This window comes from Callorhinchus milii, unplaced genomic scaffold, assembly GCF_018977255.1.
Source record: "Callorhinchus milii isolate IMCB2004 unplaced genomic scaffold, IMCB_Cmil_1.0 Scaffold3, whole genome shotgun sequence".
In the NCBI taxonomy this organism is placed as follows: domain Eukaryota; kingdom Metazoa; phylum Chordata; class Chondrichthyes; order Chimaeriformes; family Callorhinchidae; genus Callorhinchus; species Callorhinchus milii.
The window spans coordinates 56,474,170-56,495,470 of NW_024704744.1; the positions used below are offsets into that span (position 1 = coordinate 56,474,170).

Sequence of the window (21,301 nt, forward strand, 5' to 3'; positions counted from 1 at the left end):
ATTCAAGCCAGGTGCGCTCAGCAGAATGGGCTTTAAGGTAGCGGAGGTGGCTGGTGTACCAAGGTGATTTGCTTGAGTAGGCGACAGTTCGGGAAGAGAGGGAATTGAGGGAATCGAGAGTGGAGGAGGGGAAGCTGTGGAGAAGGGTGACCGAGGAGGATAGGTCATTGCGGGAGGACGCCCAGAGGGGAAGGAATTCAGATGACTCCAAGGCAGCCAAGAAATGAGAATTCCATCGGTAACCAGCAAACCTGTGGGAACCTCTTGCAACGAGATCTACCACAGCAGAGTTCCTGCAGGTTGATGGGAATTCTAACAGGATTAAGGAACCCCTTTCAGAAATACTACAAATTAGACCCTGTTATGTAGACAGCTACACATTCCATTTTCGAAAATTATTCAATTTAACAATGAAAAATATTTTGTCATTCTATCATCAATCCATTTTTGAAATAAAGTGCTGAATTGTACCTTGTGATTTCTTCCATGTTTATCCAGCAGGGAAATTATAGACTTTATGTGTCCTTCTTTGATGATGTTCAGTGCTTCTGGGCTTTCCACAAGAACACAATGCAGAACTTCAAGAATTCCTGCTTAGGCATGAAATGAAAATGAATTAATGGAAAGAATAATACAAAATCTTTGGACAAGGACAAGGCGGTTATTATTTTCATCCCATTCAATTCTGCAAAGCACACAAAAAATGAAGGATTCGTCTATTGCCTAAAGATTGTTCTAATCTAAATCCTTGAATTTGATATAGCGCCTTCCACATTGGGAGGACCTCCCAAAGTGCTTCACACTTCTGTTCGGCAAGCTGGGAGTGGAACGAGACATGGGGAGGGCTGTATATAAACGCTCCGAGACACTACCCCACGTGAAGGGTGCTATATCAATGCAAATTGTTGTTGTTTTATTATAATGTGTAGTAGCTGTGTATTTTGTAAGCTCACAACTGTATAAAAAATGCTTGGAATCATTTCATATTATGAGTCTGGCTCAGTTGGTAGCACTCTTGCCTCTGATTCAAAAGGTTGCGGGTTCAAGCCTAGAGACTTTGAACTCATAGACTAGGCTGATGCTCCAATGCAGTGCTGGGGGTAAGTTGCATTGTTGGAGGTACCATCCTTCAGATGAAATGTAAAACTGAGGTTCAGTTTGCCTGTTCAGGTGGATGTTAAAGATCCAATGGTACTATTCAAAAAGAGGAGCGAGTTTTCCTGTTGTTCTGGCCAAAATTCCTCCACGTTCGCCCACAAAATACACAGTTATTATTATTATAAAATTAGTCACTCACTTCAATGCTGTTTGTGGGAAATTGTTGTGCACAAATTGGCTGCATGGAAATTAGCTGCTACCTTCTCCTACAAAATACACAGTCAATACTCTTTACAGTAAATCCTGTGACACGCTTTAAGACATTGATGACTGATAAGGCACTATATCAACTACAAGGATTATTATTGTTACATATACAATGACCCATCCTCTTTATGTGAAAGTTGCTATATAAAATAGAAGATTTTTGAATATATTATGTTAGGATTAGCACTGTGGACAATTGATGATATTATCCACAGACATGGGGTCAACTTCCACATGTATGTGGATGACATCCAACTCTATCTCTCTGCCTCCACCCTTGATTCCAGGACCACTCTCATCGTGGATGAGAGCTAGCTTTCTACAGTTGAACGTCAACAAGATTGAGACCCTCCTGATTGGCTCCCGTCAGTGACTCCTCACCTCAGGTGCTGACAGCATCACCATCCATGGTTGCACACTCCACCTTACTAAGCCAGTCTGGAACCTTGCGGTCTTGTTTGACCCTCAACTATCCTTTCTACCCCACATCTGTGCCATGGCCCGCTCTGCCTTCCCCCATCTCCGTACCGTTGCCCGGCTCTGACACTGTCTCACACCACAGGCCACCGAATCCCTCATACATGCCTTCATTACATCGAGACTCGACTATGCAAACTCATTGCTTGTCGGCCTCCCCAACTCCTCCCTCCACAGGCTGCAGATCATCCAGAAATCTGCAGCGTGAGTCCTCTCCCACACTAAGCTCCGCGACCCTATCACCCCCATCTTTGCCCAACTCCACTGGCTTCCCATCACACAGAGAATACAGTTCCAGATCCTGGTCCTCAACTTCAAAGCCCTCCATGGTCTTGCTCCCCCCTACCTCTCCGACCTTCTAACCTCTACCATCCTGTTCACTCCCTCCACTCAGCGTGCTCCGGCCTGCTTCACGCCCCTCGCCTTGCTCGCCCCACTATTGGCGGGCGGTCTCTCCACCACTCTGTACCCACCCTCTGGAACTCCATCCTTCAGTTCCTCCACCTCACCTCCTCCCTTGCCACCCTCAAGTCCCACCTCAAGACCCTCCTCTTCGACCATGCCTTCGATCTCCCTGCTTCCCCCCCTGCCCTCCACCGTCCTCCACCCCGACCCCTCAGCTCGGGTCCGTAACTCTGTCTGTCCAGCGCCTTGGGACATCCTCCTGATGTGAAAGGCGCTTTACAAATGTAATTTTGTTGTTGTTGTACTCAAGCGAGAAAAAGAAAACTGTTGAACAAAATCACTGCCATTCACACTGTAAAGCAGCACTGGTAACAATAAGCCATCTGCGTTTCAAGACAAATATCAAGACAATATTTTCATTAAGATCCATGCTGTGAACAAAAACGAGTTGATATGTCCGAGGAAATCACATGGAACACCACAAGGAGTCAAACTGCTTTAGTCTGACTTGCGTAGAAAACTTGAAAAGCCCCCCAAAAATTGTCTTTGATGCAGCAGAAACAAAGACTGATACAGTTCACTCTTTGATAGAATGTTAATAAAGTGCCCTTAAACCATAACAATGCTTATGCCATTTCATCTGCAAATCCTATTGATTACAAAAAGCTGATTCAGTTTACACCTAATTACGTGACTACTCTTCAAGGGTAACAATTCTAATCAGATGAGCAGTTTCACTGGATTTCCCTTGTGTCTGCTCTAAACTTCTGTTCCTCAGTGATTTAAAGAACAATTTTCTCTCCTCATTTAGAATACATCATTCCAGACCAAAACGATACAAAGTCGCTCAGGCTCATCTCAATCCACCCTTGGCAATCTAGAGCAAAGCCTAAGATTTCAAATGACAATTCATAAATCAAAAATTACAGCTGTAGCATGTTGTTCAGTAATGCACACCAACTGTCTTGGATCGACTACAAAATACACAGTTACTACACCTTACAGAAAATCTATTTGAACTGCCAAGTGAAAAAGCAAATTCACCTGTAGCACTGTAGCAAATTCAAGGATTATTATTATTGTTATTAATTCATAAAGATCAGAAGCAGCAGTTGGGATTAGGAACATAAGGAGGCCATTCAGACAATGGGAGTTCAATTCCAGGCAGGGCAAAACCTTGGGCAAGTTTCCTTACTCCACACGCCTAATAATAATCCCTCCAAAACCATAAACAATAATAAATTGGTCATTTTCAATCTACGACTGCTTGTGGGACATTGCTGTGCGCAATTGGCTGCCGCGTTTGCCCACAAATATACAGTCAATTCACTTTACAGTGTGTTCTGTGAAGCGCTTTGGGACGTCCTCCCGACGTGAAAAGCGCTATATCAAATGCAAGGATTATTATTATATTATTATTATCTAGCTCGGCTATGATGCTCCCCAGGACTGAACAGCCTGTTGACACAGTCCATGTTCTCAGAAGAAGAATGGGTGCTTGGGCAAGGTACTGGTGGGTACTACCACACAGAGGCATTCCACAACAAGTTCACTATCTGCCTTGCTTATTTGCCAGCAAGCAGTTTCTAGATCTCAAAGCTCACTGCAGTACAAACTTCCCAATGTAATATATAAATAAAAGTTGTGATTCCATTTCTGAGCACAAATCCACTAGCGCTGAGTAAAGTAAGGCTGCATTTGTTAAAGCTGGTTCGATTTACCAATGAACCAAATACAATCATTGGATAACATCATCCACAGAGGCAGCAGTAAAAGGGACGTGCTGCAGACCAGCAATTAAAGCTGACCTTGATAAGCTTTCCATTCACAGGCTTTCCTATTTCCTCCAAGGTTGAAGCAAAAGTCCCCCTTTCTCTCCCATACATTACAGTCATGTTCTCCTGAATGGAGAACCTTGAAGCACAAATTTTGACAAAATTACATTGAACAAAGATGCTTCTGTTGACACTTACCAATATCAATTTTATAAGCCAGCCGATAATTTTGCAACCGATAATTTCACAAAAACAGGGAGGAATCCATAACCTGCACCACTATAATATAATGAGAATTGCAGGCAGCTGGAGTGAGTGATAGGATTGTAATTTACTCCAAGGGATCAAATGACATTACAATCCATACAAGTGAAGATTATGCTTGTAGACAGTCAAGGAAATTCAGAAATCAAGTTACTGTTTCCCCCGTTCCCATCCCTGAGTGTACCTACAAAAATAGCCATTGCACTTGATACTAATTACTGTGAAGTTCTTTGAGACATTTCAGTGTAACAAGCCATTTCTTCTCTTTCTTTAAAGGGTTCTGTCAACCTGGGTGCTGGGAAGTCAAGTTTTTCTTTAGAATTTACATTAGCGTACTATCCTGTGAGGTAAATTCATTATATAGCAGCAGCACAAGACTGCTCAAATTCCTTTCACTCGGACACTTAATGGTTTCTCCTCCTGCCCCTGCCCAGTCTCCTGTGGCATAACCCAGGGTTCCATCCTTGGCCCCCTCCTCTTTCTCATCTACATGCTCACTCTTAGCGATATCATCCACAGACACAGGATCAACTTCCACATGCAAATGACACACAAATGTACTTCTCCTCGTCCAGTTGCAACTCCAGGTCTGCCGAAGTTCTGTCGGCTTGTCTGGCTGAACGCAAACATCTTGCAACTAAATGTCGACATAATGGAAGCCATACTCCTTGGCTCCCATCAAAGTTTTCTGTCTTGTAGCTCTGACCTCCTCAACCTCCCCGGCCTATCCCTCAGACTCACTGAAACGGTGTGCAACCTAGGCATCAGGTTCAACCCACAGTTGCGCTTCCTTCCACACATCCGGTCCCTGACCAGGACCGTCTTCTTCCACCTCCACCACACTGCCCGCCTCCAATCGTACTTTACCCCAGGTCCAGCGAAGCACTCATCCATGTTCATCACCTCCCGCCTCAACTATTCAAATGACCTCCTCGCCAGTCTCCCCAGCTCCACCATCCACAAAATGCAGCTGATCCAAAACACAGCTGCTCACATACCTACCCACACAAAACTCGGTATCCCCATCACACCAGTTCTAGCCAGGCTCCACTATCTCCCTATCACTGAAGGATCAATTTCAGGATCCTCACATTTGTCTTCAAAACTCCTCATACCCTGGCACCTCCTTACCTCTCCGACCTGCTTACCCCCAACCCACTACCCGCTGCCTCCAATCTTCTACATGTCCCTCGTGACCTCTTTTCCATCATCGGTGGCCATACTGTCAGCCACTTCACCCTGAAACTCTAACCCTCTGCCTTGCCCCTTCCATCCCCATTTTAAGGTCGCACCGAAAGAACTTCCTCTTCGACCATGCCTACAATCAGCAACCCCATCCTCCCCCCCGCTCACCATCATGCTCCGACACTGTCAAGCGATCTGGGACACTACCCTGCATAAGGGAAACCATATAAATGCAAGTTGCTATTCTTGTTAAAGCTGTTGAAGAAGAGGCTCTCATCCTATTCATTCATAGTTTCCACAGGGAAAAAGAGAGCAGTGGTGGCCAACCTTTTCGGTCAGCCAACCAAATACATTTTCTTGATTGAATACTTCTTGATTTTCGGCCACACCATAAACATCGGCACTCAGGAACTTCTGGAAAACAACTGCTTTCAAACTGACTCTCCTAGACTAGTGGCTCAGCAAGCCACTTTCTGATGGCCCATGAGTTGGCCACCATTCCATGCTCTAGCATCGAATCCGCTGCAACACTCAGGCCCACAAGATGGATTTTAATTCAAAATGACTTTCTACAACTTATGCATTTAAACAAGTGATAAAGACAATTTTTTTTGCCCATCTTACACTGACAAATTCTTTCCATGAAAGTGAGTTGTCAAGCACTTTGAGATGCCCTCCCGACATGACAGGCACTATATCAAATGCAACGATTATTATTATTCTGCGATTAAAAAAAACTCCAACTTCTGAATCTCTGTGATGGTCTACTTTCCTCCATCGGTCAGATATTTGGGATTTTCACGGTTGATAAAAAAAGCCCAAAAGATTTTCTGCCTGAAAGCTGTCACAATTCCAATGTTCAGTTTGTGATTATCATACTTTTGAACATCTTACTAGAGAAATTCTAGATTTTCTCAATTTATACTGCAATTCAGCTTATCTGTAAAATTCTGCAATAGTCTTAAGTTTTCTATAAATTCTGTTAAGAAACTACGGTAAAACCACTTCAAAGTTAAAACTAAATTCAACAATTTATTGAATTCTGCATGCTCTGAAATACTGAGAAACTGGAATGAATCTAGCTACAGACGGAATTTCTCTCCACCCAACTATGAAATCCTTTAGGTCCCCTATGTGATGATGCAACTACTTTCTGATGAATTCTCTGAAATCTAATCGCCTGAGAGGCTGGTATGGTCTGTTGCCCACCCCCAGCCCCCACTCAGCCCCCAATCCCATCCCCCACCTCCACCCCAGCCCCCACCAACCCCTTTGTCAATTGAACACCTTCGTCAATCCAACAAAGACAATTTGTCAAAAATGGATAAAAAGGGAAACCCAATATAAAATGAAAAAATTAGAGCAAAATTCTACTTAGCAGATTCCTCACTTCTACATTCATCAACTAAATTGCTTATTATGATAACTTGTAACAAATATTGGACAGATTCAACAGACATTTAATTTAGGTTTATCTGGCCTTAGAACTGTAAAATGCAGATGCTGCTTGTAACTTAAGATGTCAAAGGATTCATACACACCAGAAGAAGCTTCTAATCTCTCCAGTCTGCTGATCAGCCAGTCTAAGGAGCTGGAGAATTGGGCACAATTTTTGCGATTTCCTCTAATCAAGGCAGCTGGAAAAAAACAGAGACAAGGTTATTTCTCTGTATGCCTCTTGCCCTGAAAAGAACAACACCCCGAACAAAAATCATGTTTTTTGTCATTGTTCAGACTGGATAAGCCCCAGCACTTCCCTTCATCCTTTCACTGCAGAAGAGAAAACATTTGATAACACCGACTGTCAATCAATGGAATACTGGGGTAAATGCTGCCACGTTTTGCCATCAAAATACAGTCTACTTTACCATATATTCTGTGAAGCGCTTTGAGACATTTCAACAACATGATAAGGCGTCATATCAAATGCAAGGATTATTATCATTCCACCTGTGGCCTGATGCTCCCCTTTGGCTGAAGCATTATCAACAGTAGCCAAGGTTGTTACGTATTCCTCCACCAGTCCTCTCCCTCCTCAAGGCCAGTAAAGTAAGTGTGAGATGTGCACTCTTCTTTGTGGAAAGAGTGTCTAGACAGAGCAAGATCTAATGAGAGATGCTATATTAACTGTCCCAAAACTTACCTTTGTCTAAGACAGATATTTATTACTGAAGGTAGAAATAGTAAATGATAATGGTTCTTAAAGGGACATGTTCTCCAACTTACCTGCTGTGCAATCATTGGTCTTTTCTATAATTATAGAAATATCATCCCTACCCCAACATACAAATCATTAAATCCAAAATTGGTCTTAACACAGCCCAAAACAAGTGATGATAAAGTAAACTAATGGAAGTACAAACCTCACCTGAGGTTAATGAGATCCAAATAGGTTTTTACTGTGATAATATGGATTATTTTACACCGCATAAAAATCTGCTGGAATTTCCCTAGGATTTTCACACAGATAGATTTTATTTTATTCTCCAAACTGTCATTAACTCTACAAATGTTAAGATGGAATTTCAGACTGTAGCAAACACATTTGCTCATTTTCATGAATAAACAGTATTTCTGGAGCTGAAACAAGGGATGTCGCACAAACCGGAGCCACTTTTCTTTGTTTCAATTTGTTTTATGGCTATTTCGGGTTTTTATCCCCAACTCTATTGTATTCTACAATATGCCCAACTCCATTGTACCAACTCTACGCATTTTTTCCCTGTGGTGTAACATGGTGCAGTTCTGCGGTCCAAGGCTGAAAATCAATAGTGGTAATACAACACCACAAGCTGAAATTATATGTTTACTTATATTCTTATACTCAGCATTTCATGTTTTTAGACAGATGTTTTTAACTGGTGTTCTAGTACTTGATCAAGTATTAGCCATGTCTTTGAACAAGTGACAAGTAATTCAGTAACAAAACCATTTCCTTGACAAGATATAAACTAGCACTGGGCCACACTATGAATTTACATTATTATTCTCCATATTTTACATAAGAACATAAGAACATAAGAAGAATTAGGAGCAGGAGAAGGCCTCAGCCATGATCTTATCAGCCATGATCTTATTGAATGGCGGGGCAGGCTCGAGTGGCCTGCCCCGCCATTCAATAAGATCATGGCTGATCTATTCTAACTCCACCTACCCCCCTTATCCCTTAATCCCTTTATCCACAAGAAATCTATCAATCTCAGTCTTGAATATGTTCATACAGCCCTCTGGGGTAGAGAATTCCATAAATTCATTATCCTCTGAGTGATCCAAACCTTACAAAGATCCAAATCTTTTTGGTCGGCCAACCAAATACTTTTTTNAATTGAATTTTGCTTAATTTGTGGCTGGACCGTGAGTATCGCAGCTCGGTAGTTACTGGAAACAAAGTATTGATTTGGCACAGATTTGACTGGACTGGTGCAGGTATTTAGCCGGCCAATTCTTGACCTCCCAAAAGTGGCCCACAGGCCACTACACCATTGTAATGCCCTAATCTAAACTAATGGCTATTTACTGTCGGTTGTTAAGTTTTAAGTTGAAGTAATTTGCTTCATGATGCGTGAGTAAATCAGTAATTTGTGTGTTGGTATCAATTTTAGTGCCTTTTTCTGTGCTACGTGCTGTCATTAAGACTGGTTATTGATGTACCTCAAGAATGCCAAGCAGTCATCATAAGACAAACACTGCCTTTCTGCTCTGCAATACGACAATGCATCAAGATTCAAAGTGCACTGCGTCGACCAGCTCTGAAACAATTTATGTACTAGGTCATTGGGTTTCAAATTCCAAGCATGTTCCTGAATGCTACCTGATGCCAAATACAGGCTGAAAGCACGTCTACCGACAGCAGAGAGTCACAAGGGACAAGCAGGAGGTCAGAGTAGAAGCGGCAGGTGCTGAAATAGGAAGTAATCAGGTCAGAAAGGTAGGGAAGTTCCAGGGCATGAAGGGATTTGTAAACGAGTGTGAGGATCTTGAACTCAATCCGTTCTGTAAACCCGAGCCAGTGGAGCCTGGCTAGAACTGGTGTGTTGAGTTTAGGGAGTTTAGAGCAGGTGAGTATATGGACGGTGGAGTTTTGAATTAGTTGGATTTTGTGGATAGTTGAGCTGGGGAAAACGATTAGTTGGGTAGTTGAGCTGGGTAGTGCAAGGAGCACTACTATTGGAGTAGTTGAGGCAGGAGGTGACAAAGGCAGAGACGAGGGATCAGCTGCATTGGGTGTGAGGTATGGTTGGTGACGGAGGTGGAGGAAAACAAGTCCTGGTCAAGGACTGGATGTGGGGTTGGCAGGACACATGGGATAGAATCTGACGCTGAGTTTAGGGACAGGTTTAATAAGTCTTAGGGAAAGGCCAGCCAAAAATATCTACTATACACTGATCAATAGAACCAAAATGTTTCCTCATTGTCACTTTACTAATCATTTCTGACCTGCTAAATTATCATGAGTCACTCATTGTATAAGAATTAATTGCTTACTAATTTTATTAGCTCTGCTGCATGTTAACAGAAAAAAATCTTTCATTCTGATTTACTATTCAGACAAGCTGTAATAGTTGCATCCTTTAAAAACCCATAGTACACATTTTGGTTGCATTTTTTGAACAAACCCCTGGAGTTATAGTGAATACACATTTTATTTTCTAAGTGAGTACTGACACAATGCCAAGGGATTGTAGAGTGGAATAACCTGTCTAACCGCACACTCTTCAGTCATTCACGGTATTGAAATGACCTCACTTAGTACTGTGAGTAAGGTATAAAAGCAGTTGTTTTACTCGGTAGTCAACACACACATAACAGCAGTTGACATTCATCCTTTGACCATTATTGGTATGCTGAAATTGGCTGTAGCATTTGCCTACAAAAATGCAGTCACTACACTTTAACTGTGAAGCACTTTGAGATTCCTGATGTGACAGGCACTATATCAAATGCAAGCAACATTGCAGGAATACTGTATTAAAACAAACTAATGTATATTTTTGATTAGCTGTTAACAAAAGCATGTCCTATTTTCTTTTTTGTATTTCCATTAGTCCTTCTCATCACTAATACACCACATTTCATACTTTAATATCTGGCAATTATACAATCTTTTTTCTCCTCTTTCCTCCTTTTTATCACTACAGTAAAATTCTTTGATATCAACTTTAATTTAAGGAAAACATGTCAGATTTTTTAAGAAGAAAGTTCTTGAGCTGGAATATCAATTGAAAGAGCCTGTTCTGTGGTCAGTCAAGCAGTTACGATTATAACCATAGAATCATGAGAACCAGTTATATCTTATCTAAAATGAAGATAGCATCTTACCAAGTAGCTCATAGAGTGAATTGAGAATAGATCTCCAAGATTCTCCTGCTTCTTTCCCAGCAACATCTGTGAAGTGGGCTGCACTGCTGTACACATTGAGGTGGTCAATGCACTCAATAACCAGGTTAATCATGCCCTTTGGTAAACATAAAAGATAACACATTAGTACATTTTTGTCCTTAAACATTTGGGTGTGCACCTAATAATCCTCATAATCCTTATCCACCCTATCTGCGTGCTTCCAAACACATGTCCCTCAGCCAGTATAACTGGTGGCTGAGCCTCAAATCTACCTCATGGCAACTGACACTGATGTCATTAAGATGAGACAGCTTCTTCAAGAAATAGAGCACTTTGCTTCCACAAAGGATATGCCTGGCAACTTACTCGAGGAACCGGGAAATTTCAACACTGGTAGCTGAACTCAAATTTTAGCTGAATCTTGGATCTCCCGTCCAGGTTTCTATGTCCAGAAATTAATTTGCAAAGAATTCAGAGTTAAAGGAACACTTTTTTCAACTTATAGCTAAAATCCTAAGTTGGAAAACAAATACAACTCTTAGCATATAATTTCCTTCCTCCTTCATGCTTTTTATGAATGGTAGCAAGCTACTATCATTGTTTTAATCACTTGTCTGTTTCTTGGCCGTAAAATGGTGCATGTGGTAAACTGAGACATAGGGAAAATACAAAACAGACAACATACTTTGCTCATTTAAAGGATATACACAGGAACATAGGAAATTTAAGACAAATGGATGAGATAATCTCTCCTCGTCGGCCTCACAAATAAATCAATAAACAAAACAAGCCACACATAAAATGAATAGTTAATTCATTTATGTTTAACATGGGCAAATTAGCAGAACCAAAGGAAGACTATTATTACAATATTACATATATTACATATTACAATATGGAAAAAAATACGGATATCAACTTTAGATAAGTAGACAAATCCATCAAACAAAACCAAGAGTTGTGAAATAACATAAATCCAGATACATAGGTGTATAGGTCAAGAAATTTGGCAAATTTGTTCTCAACTTTGAAATCAGTTGCCTGTTGTATTTAAAATAACTTCCAGAAAAACAGCTTCAACTGGACTGAATGTTTACAGTTCAAAGAATCTCACTTATGCCATGAAGTTGCTGTCTTGTTCTTCAGTTATGTGGTAAAATTCTTCGAGAAGTATTTCGGCTCATTACCTTAAGGCTTCCACAACCTCTGAATTTCATAGTGAAACAAAGTTTTTACCACACAGTGCAAATACCGAGGAAGACTAAATTATGAACATTTCCTCCACAGCATCAAAAACAGCAATAAGGCAGAAACTCAACTTGTTCTGTATAATCCTAAGTACAGCAAGAAACAAAACCTTTTCAGCACACACACCCACGCACGCACATATTAAAATAGATTGCACGTCATAGTATTGGGAAGTCAGAGTGAAAAGGGTACGAAAAGCTGGTTGAATTTTAAATATTGCTAAAATAGATGGGCTAAGAATTTTACTGCAGTTCTGAAATCTAAGGGTTTGCTATTTACCTCTTCCTGGAAGAGATTCTGTCTGTTCTTGAGTGCTCTCAGCCTGTTCTGTTTATCTTCATGTTCCAGATGTTCATCAGGTGGCTGAAAATAGCCAATCAGATCCTGCAAACTCAGACTGACGGACTCGATAGGTAAATCAACAGCTGGGGATCTCCCTTTCTTGTTGAGAACATCGAGGCCCCTGTGAACACAAAACCAGATAAGATATCAACTGTAAATTTAATAACCCAATGTCAATAATCAAAAAGAATGCCAGCTCATTTTTTTTAAAGAGATTCACAAGTAAAACCAAATGTCATACAACAATGAATGCTATCCTTCCTTTAAAAAACACATACATTTTGGAAACAAAGTTAAAAGATATTTTCCAGGTTATCATCATTGGTACGAACCATTATTTCCTTTCATTACCTTTCCAATGTCACACATCATAAGATTGCCCAGGTTTTTTAACATTTAGCTTTTCTACAGCAGCAGATTAAACATTTAATTGAAAAAGAGATGAAATAGTGAAGGTTGCTGTCAGACCAGAACGACAGCAACGTACTGTACAATGCATGCTATTCAATAGGGATGCCATCAATGACAACGCTTGCCATGGATGGCATCCCCATTGAATGGCATCCCGATGTAATGGCAACTTTTTAAGGGGCAACAATCATTCCCTGTAATTCCACAGCAATGCCTAAGAAGGAACACTGTGATAAAGGGCACATTTAGTTGTTATTTAGTGCCTAAGGGAACACGAATAATAAAATCTACTATTTTCTTTTACCTTCTGATGTTAGCTTGGTCCAAAATGTTTTCATTAGCACAATGGAGCCTTGCTTTTAAAAACTAATAATATTACAAACCTCCCATAATACCCTTCATATATGCTAACTAGATGTATGGTAATGTAATGTAACTGTTTTGAAGCTCTCTGAGGTATTATTCTTTGTGCAGGACATGATTTTAATGTAAGTTGGTGTTACGGTGGTTGTTCACATTAGAAGTTCCATTGTTGTCTATAGTTACACCCCTTGTTCCAATTTTTGTTTAAATTCGTAAAAAAAAATGCCAATCTTATACCTTAAATCAAATGTGGCTATTGATGTCACTGATGCAGCTCACTGCTGCACTGTACTGTATTTCTGCAATACTGCTGCACTGTATTTCATTTTGCAACATTTTGTAACTCGTCCATATACGAGAGGCAAACACACCTGATGAACCTGTTGAAGAGCAACACTGTGCTGCGAATAACGCGTGCTGTCCTTGACTCTTCGTGCTGAGAACGTGATAGAGTTAAGCCGTCATCCATGTGGCCCTCATGATGCATTATGGCCTGAAACGAGGGGGAAACATTACTCGATCCAGGCACACACTCAATACTGTTTCATACACTTATCGCTGCCTTCTCCTTACGTAATTGGATAATGCACACTGCCACTTTCGGATGGCTTTCAAGCCATCAAACTAATTGGGAGAAAAATATTGCCAATTTCCGAATAAAATTTCATTTTGAACCATTCAAATTGCACAAAGTCAAAGCCAAATTTCATACTGTCGCATGAACAAAAGATGAATATCTAAACAGTTGATTTCTTATTGCCCACTAATTCACAATTAAATGGATCTATAATTCCCTCTGTATTTGCACATTATTAACACAGGGTTTACACCCAACACATCTGAGACTCATAGAAACTAAATAAATATTACAAATCTATTTATTTACACAAAAGTTATTTTATCTCACTGCTCAGTTGTTTATTTAGTTTATTTTGCTATTCATTTGTTTTTTTAAGCTGCAGCAAAATTCAGCTGTGACATTAACTTTATGGCCAGAGAGCAAACAGAACCTTTGTTGTGGACATATAAACAATGGAAGACCTACTTTCCGCTGAGCTGTTCCCATCCGCGCTGATTTAGCATCCACGGACTGGTAAGAAAGCCACAGTCCAGTATCTAACTGCTGGATGAAACACACTGAATCCCCATATTTTATCTCCGGGGATCCCATTCCATCCACTTCCTTCCTTATTCCTGTATCCAGTTTTTCCTATATAAAAAATATAAATTCCAGATCAAAGAAACAATTGCTCCCTGAAAAAAACAAGCAGGTAAAACAATATAACCACAGTAATGTCTTGGGCAAAGATTTCTGCCTGTGGATATTTAGAAAAATATATTAAGTGGGATCTAATTTGTGAATGGGATTCCTTAATAAAATCTGTCATGCTGACCAGTGGGATCTCTGTTCTGATGTGATCTCACCACTCCGAAACACTACCCCGCATGAAGGGTGCTATCCAAATGCAAGCTTGTTGCTGTTGTTGATCTACACGGAATATACAGTCAATTCACTCAGTATATTCTGTGAAGCGCTTTGAGACGTCTCAATGGCATGATAAGGCGCAACATCAAATTATTATTATTATTATTAGAATTCTTGCAGATTGATGGGAATTTGAAAAGTATTCCTGATTAAGAAATCCCTTCAAGAAACAATATAAATTAGATGACAATACAAACATGTTGTACAGTCATCTTTGTTGCTGCATTTCTTGCTTTGATTAATTTCTTGCTTTACATTAAGCTGCGAAAAACGAAGGCACTTCTCTTTCATCATTGAAATGGGCTCATGAAATGAAGCATCTCAAATATGCGCCATGCATTACAAAATACTCCCATTACTGAATATGTACTTACCTTCTTTCATAAATATCACTTATTTGCTAGGCTGAAAACATTAATGTCCCATACTAGTTTTTTAATAGTTATTTTCAAATAAAATGAACAGATTGATAATAATAAGCTCCAGAAATGAACAGTGTTTGATGCTGCCGCTCCCCTGTGGTTTAGCTACTAAATGAGCCAACTACATAAGCCACAAACACCAGGAAGCTTCTGGGTTTAAACTCTGATCTGTGCAATTAGAAGTAAGTGAGGGCTGCAGCAAGACACGACAATTGGGCTCATTACCCCTGGCTGCAGAGAAAGAGATTAAAATGTTTAGCGATTTCATTCCAGATCACTGTCTACTCAATGAACCTGCTGGAAAGCACACTCCCAATGTTGATATGGAACAAGACAGGATCAAGCTTAACGCTGATGTCCCCATAGTCAAAAGCCTGCCAAAACTCACTGTGGGGTCATTGATCAAGAATGGTCACTTGTACAATGCACCAGTAGACTGATTATCCTTATGGAAACATTTCCCAGTCTGAGCCATTTTCTCCAAAATAGTGGAAAGAGCAGAAAAGCTCAACAACAAATTAAATTTGGATAGCGCCTTTCCCGTCAGAAGGACAGATCCTACAAGCAACAGAGGGGGACTTTTACTATTTGAAAGTGAAGTCTGTAGAAAATCTCTCCACTTTTTCATATCATCTGAACTGTGTAATTCTACAAACTTCGCTTTGAGATGTGGAAATCCCTCTCTGTAGTTAGTAACAACCTCAAAGTAACTACAAGGTAGAAATCTAATCAGGAAGTTTAGACGGCATTATTAATGACTGAAACATATATAATTATCAACTGAACCTCAAGATTAGATTTAATTGAAGGCTCAAAATTAGTGCAACATTTATTATTTTTTACAGCAGAGATTCTGAATTGCATGGGATGTTTTCAGCGGATTTTGATTTTGATTGTGACAGCAGCCACTGTGATGACAGTTCCAGATATCTAATGCATGTTGTGCAGTGGATCTGTGAAGACATCCACACTCAAATAATAATAATTTTACGCACAGTCACTGTAGCTTTTCCAACATATGCTTAATGCAAAATTTAACATTCAGCATATATACGACAGCAGAAGAAAGATGAATGATGTTTACAATACAATGTCAAAATCTCAATCTCAATTTCAGATGCAAATTGTCTAAAATAAAATGAATGGAAATAGCGAAGAAACAAATAACACCTCCAAGTTTAATAATGCAGTTAAACCATTCAACTATTGCACTGTGACACATGCAGATTAATGAACAAATGAACACTGGGGACAGGGATTCCCACTTAGCTCCTGTTAACTGTGAGCCAAAGCCCTAACTGATAGTCTGAGCTAGACAATCACCGGGATGCTTACCAAACAGTACTCTCGATGTCAAGCTATATCATTTTATCTGAATAAACTCCAGCAATATCCAAACACACACTCTGAGGTCCCCAGCCTTGGCTCTTGTCACCCTGGACAAAATGCAATCCAACAACAACAACAACAATTGCATTTATATAGAGCCTTTGATGTTGAGAGGACATCCCAAGATGCTGGAATTCCATTCCACACACAAGGAAATTTCCATGTGTAAGTGACGCACAAGTGTCAACCTGGCTCTGTTGTAGCTATCTCGCCTCTAAGTCAGAAGTTTGTGAGATCAAGCCCCACATCAGGACTTCAACTCACAAAGTCTATGCTAACACTCGAACGCAGCACTGGGGATGAATTGCATTTTTGAAGATCCCGTATTCAGATAAGACATTAAACCAAGGTCCCATCTGCATGTTCACCGGACATCACAAGATCCCATGGCACTTTTCAAAAAGAGAAGGGAGATTCTCACGGTATCCTGGCCAACAAAATTTGGTGATTCACTTCACGGCTGTTTGTGGAACATTGCAGTACACAAATTGGCTGCCGTGTTCGCCAACAAAATATAAGTCACCCCACTTAAGAAATTAACCAAGTTATGTCTGCCTGTTCAGATGGATGTAAAAGATACCATGGCACTAGAAAAGAAAAGTTTCTCCCAGTGTCCAAGCCAACAAGTCTCGCCACCCCCAAAATTGGTCATTCAATTCATAGCTGTTTCTGCGACATTTGGTGTGCGCAAATTGGTTGCTTTCATTCGCCTATAAAATATTCAGTATTTGCATTTTATCGTGCGATTGATATCCTATGAGGTACTTTGAGACTTCTTCCTAATATGAAAGGCACAATATCATATATAAGGATTATTATTTTATGTCCACTGAGTGACCCAGTACGCAAGATAATAATAATCTTTGCATTTGATATAGCGCCTTATCACATCTTTGAGATGTCTCAAAGCACTTCAAGGAATATATTGCACAACAGTAACAACATCCTGCACTTACATAGCGCCATCCACACAGGGTAGCATCTCAGAGCGCTTAACATTGGCGGAGTGCGAATCCAAGCCGGGTTGGAGAGATCGACGAGTAGTGTGTTTGAGTAATCCAGGCGGGGCTGACAAACGCATGCATGAGGGTTCGGCTGCAATTAGGGTAAGGTACGGTTGTTGTTGCTGAATCGCAGCATAGCATATCCCACAAACAGTCTTGGATTGAATGACCAATTTATTATTTTTTATTCCTTGGAGGGATTATTACCCCTGGAAAGCAATCCGCCAATTGACTAACAATCGGATTCCTACTTACTGATGGGTAAACAGGGGGAGGAGGTGTGGAGAAAGGAAACTTGCTTAAGGTTTCACCCTGCCGGGAATCGAACTCGGGGCCTCTTGCTTGTGAGGCGAGTGCACTAAACTCCACACTACGGGGACTACAAGATGGTGATTGCACAACATCCCCAGACAAATCCACCAAGAACACCACATTGATTATAATCATAAGTATTGCATTCTACCAGAAATGGTTTGAATTAGTACTCCAACTAAATATTCACTTGGCACTCTTTATGTGTCTAAAGACTTATTATGCAGAGACAATCTAATGAGATTTGATTTAAAGCTGTAATACCAAATCATTCGCCTAATAGAGCTACATATCGTTTTATGCTGCTGGAAGTTATGTGACATTATTTCTGGGAATGGAACAATTCTGAAAAGGAAAATTGATTAGTATTTCCTAATGACTTTCACCAGGTACTGAGAGCATAGCTAGTTAATGTGAATGCATGCAACTTTATGCAATAATCACAAAGTTATAAAACAATTATGCCATTCATCTGTAAACTGGCTGCCACATTCACCTACGCAGGTACTGAACTTCACAGTAAAATCCTGTGAAGTACTTTGAGACATTGATGATATGATAAAGTGTTACATCAAATGTAAGATTATTATTGTGATTTTTTCCTGTAATATAATTGCTCAATGTAGCTTTAACTGATGAATGCATTTGTCTTTTATTTGACACCCTGATGTCCCTTGCAAAGTGTCTCTTGCTTTTCCTCCACTGTCTAGCACTCAACTGGCTTGAAAATTGAGCCCTTTTACACTATTCCATTATACCTATATAAGCCATTTCATCATACTGATTGCAGTGTCATAATACAATTACTTGAGCCTTTGTCTAAGTATTAATACTTAATGTCTTATCAAAATACATTTTAAATTCAATTCTACAATCTTCGCTTTACAAATTATTTAATGCTTCAGAAAGTAAAGACAGGTTAATGAAACCAAGAGTAAAATTCAAGTGATTTCATTGCAGTGAATGGAGGTTCTTGACTCCAGAGCAAAATTTGCTGAATTCTTCATCTATTAATGTAAATGTTCTATTTGGATTTGAACTGAAACAGTGAAGCAACACTCAGGTGTGGGCAGTAACTCCAATATCAGCTGCCAGTGGCTCCAGGCCTAACCAATTTGTCAAAGTTAGGGAGAGAGATAGAGAAGGGGTTCACTACCATACAAAATTGTTACTTATTGACTGGCTTGACTGCAATTTTTGACAATTTGATAATTGTGACGGTAATATTTATTGTAAATGGTACCTTGTAACTCATTCAACTTCCCTCTATAAGTCATTCAATTTGCATCCCTCTATAATTCATTCACAACTTGATGTTGCTCAACAAAACAACAACAACATTATATTTGTATAGCGCCTTTCATGTCGGGAGGATATCCCAAGGCGCTGGACAGTGTACAGCATTTCAGACCCGAGCTGGCATCAGAGAGGGAGAAGGGAAGGGAGGGGAAGGGGGGTGGCTGATGGATTGTCGAAGAGGAGGCTATTGAGGCAGGACTTGAATAATAATAATAATAATAATAATAATCCTTGCATTTGATATAGCGCTTTTCACGTCGGGAGGACGTCCCAAAGCGCTTCACAGAACACACTGTAAAGTGAATTGACTGTACATTTGTGGGCGAACGCGGCAGCCAATTGCGCACAGCAATGTCCCACAAACAGTCGTAGATTGAAAATGACCAATTTTATTATTGTTTTTGGTTTTTGGAGGGATTATTATTAGGCGTGTGGAGTAAGGAAACTTGCCCAAGGTTTCGCCCTGCCTGGAATTGAACTCAGGTCTCTCACTTGCAAAGCGAGTGCTCTAACCACTGAGCTACAGGACTCCACAACTTGAAGGAGGCTAAGGAGGGGGCGAGGCAGAATGATTGGGGAATGGAATTCCAGAGGCCAGAGCCGGCTGAGCGGAGGAAGCGGGCAGATTGGTAGGGGGTTAGGAGGTCACAGAGGTAGGGTGGGGCAAGACCATGGAGGGCTTTGCAGGTGAGGACCAGGATCTTCAACTGGATCCTCTAAAGGATAGGGAGCGAATGGAGTCGTCGAGAAGGGGTCACAGAGTTTGGTGCGGGAGAGGACACGGGCTGCAGAGTTCTGGATTATCTGCAGCCTGTGGAGGGAGTAGTTGGGAAGGCAGACAAGCAGGGCGTTTGCATAGTCGACCCTACAGTTGAGGGTCGAACAAGACACCTAGGTTCCTGACTGGCTTGGTGAGTTGAAGTGTGCATCCATGCAGTTGATGCTGCCAGAACCTGAGATGCTGAGGCGCTGGGGGGAGCCAATCAGGAGGGCCTCAGTCTTTTCACATTGAACTGAAGGAAATTTGACCTCATCCAGGACTTGATGTCTGACAGGCAGTCTGTCAGGACAGCAGTGGTCCTGGAATTGAAGGTGGAGGCAGAAAGATAGAGTTGGGTGTCATCCACATACATGTCACCAAGGTGGAGCATGTAGATATTAAAGAGGAGAGGGCCAAGGATAGAGCTCTGGGGGACGCCAGACGTGACAGTGTGGGGGCTGGAGGATAAATGGTTAGAGGCAACAAAATGGAGATGATAGGAGAGATAGGAATCGAACCAGGCAAGGGCAGGTCCGCGAAGATTAAGTAAAGAGAGGTGGTGTATCAGGATTGAGTGGACGACAGTGTCGAAAGCGGCAGAGAGGTCAAGGAGGACAAGGAGGCAGAGGGAGCCCTGATCACAGATGTTCAGAATGTCATTAGTGACTTTGACCAGGGCTGTTTCCGTGCTGTGGGCAGCACGGAGGCCAGATTGGAGGGGTTCAAAGAGGGATTAGCGAGAGAGAAAGGAGCAGAGCTGGGACGTAACGACTCGTTCCAGGATCTTGGAGAGGAATGGCAGGTTATAGATGGGGCGGTAACAGGAGAGGAGGGATGGGTCCAGGAAGGTTTGTTCAGGATGGGAATGATGACGGCTGTTTCTAGGGAGGTGGGAACTGAACCCGGTGGACAAGTATAGAGTGTCTAGACTATGATAAGATTAAAGTTGTTTTTTTAAGCAACACTGTAGATAAATTAGAGCAGAACCAGTGTCCTTGTCCTGTCTGCAAATGTATAATTAAACTTGTGATGACTGAATATTGCTTGTCAATCAACAGCAAGAATTGTTTTGAGACATGAGATGATCGCAAATATTCCTGTATATAAACTGATGGGACTGCCCCATTGGTAGAGGGAGCGTACCGACTCTTCTGAGAGACATGCTATTGCATTGCCTCTCGCTTTCCCTCTCCTTGCTGCAAGTGTTAAATAAACTATATTTCTGAGCTAACTCTGTTTGTGAGTGTTCGTTTAATCCTAGCTGTAGCGACTACATCCTGGGTTTGACAGTGGGTTTGAGTTTGCGAATGATGGCGGTGAGGGAAGAGGGAGAGATAGGGTCGAAGGCGTATAGGTGGGGATGGGTGGGGGATGGGTCATGAGGATGAGGTGATGTAGGGTTGGCGGTGGATGGGGCAGATGTGACTGAATGTATCCCCTCGATTTTGGATTCG

General features: G+C 41.1%; 1 protein-coding gene across 1 annotated transcript in view; it reads right to left on the reverse strand.

Moving 5' to 3' along the window:
• ryr2a (ryanodine receptor 2a (cardiac)) overlaps nucleotides 1-21,301 on the reverse strand; it is a 373,023-nt gene that overhangs the window by 195,919 nt on the left and 155,803 nt on the right. The window contains 6 exon segments of the mRNA XM_042333111.1: nucleotides 472-590; nucleotides 7,013-7,108; nucleotides 10,791-10,926; nucleotides 12,339-12,522; nucleotides 13,547-13,668; nucleotides 14,221-14,385. Coding sequence (XP_042189045.1) covers nucleotides 472-590; nucleotides 7,013-7,108; nucleotides 10,791-10,926; nucleotides 12,339-12,522; nucleotides 13,547-13,668; nucleotides 14,221-14,385 — 822 coding nt within the window.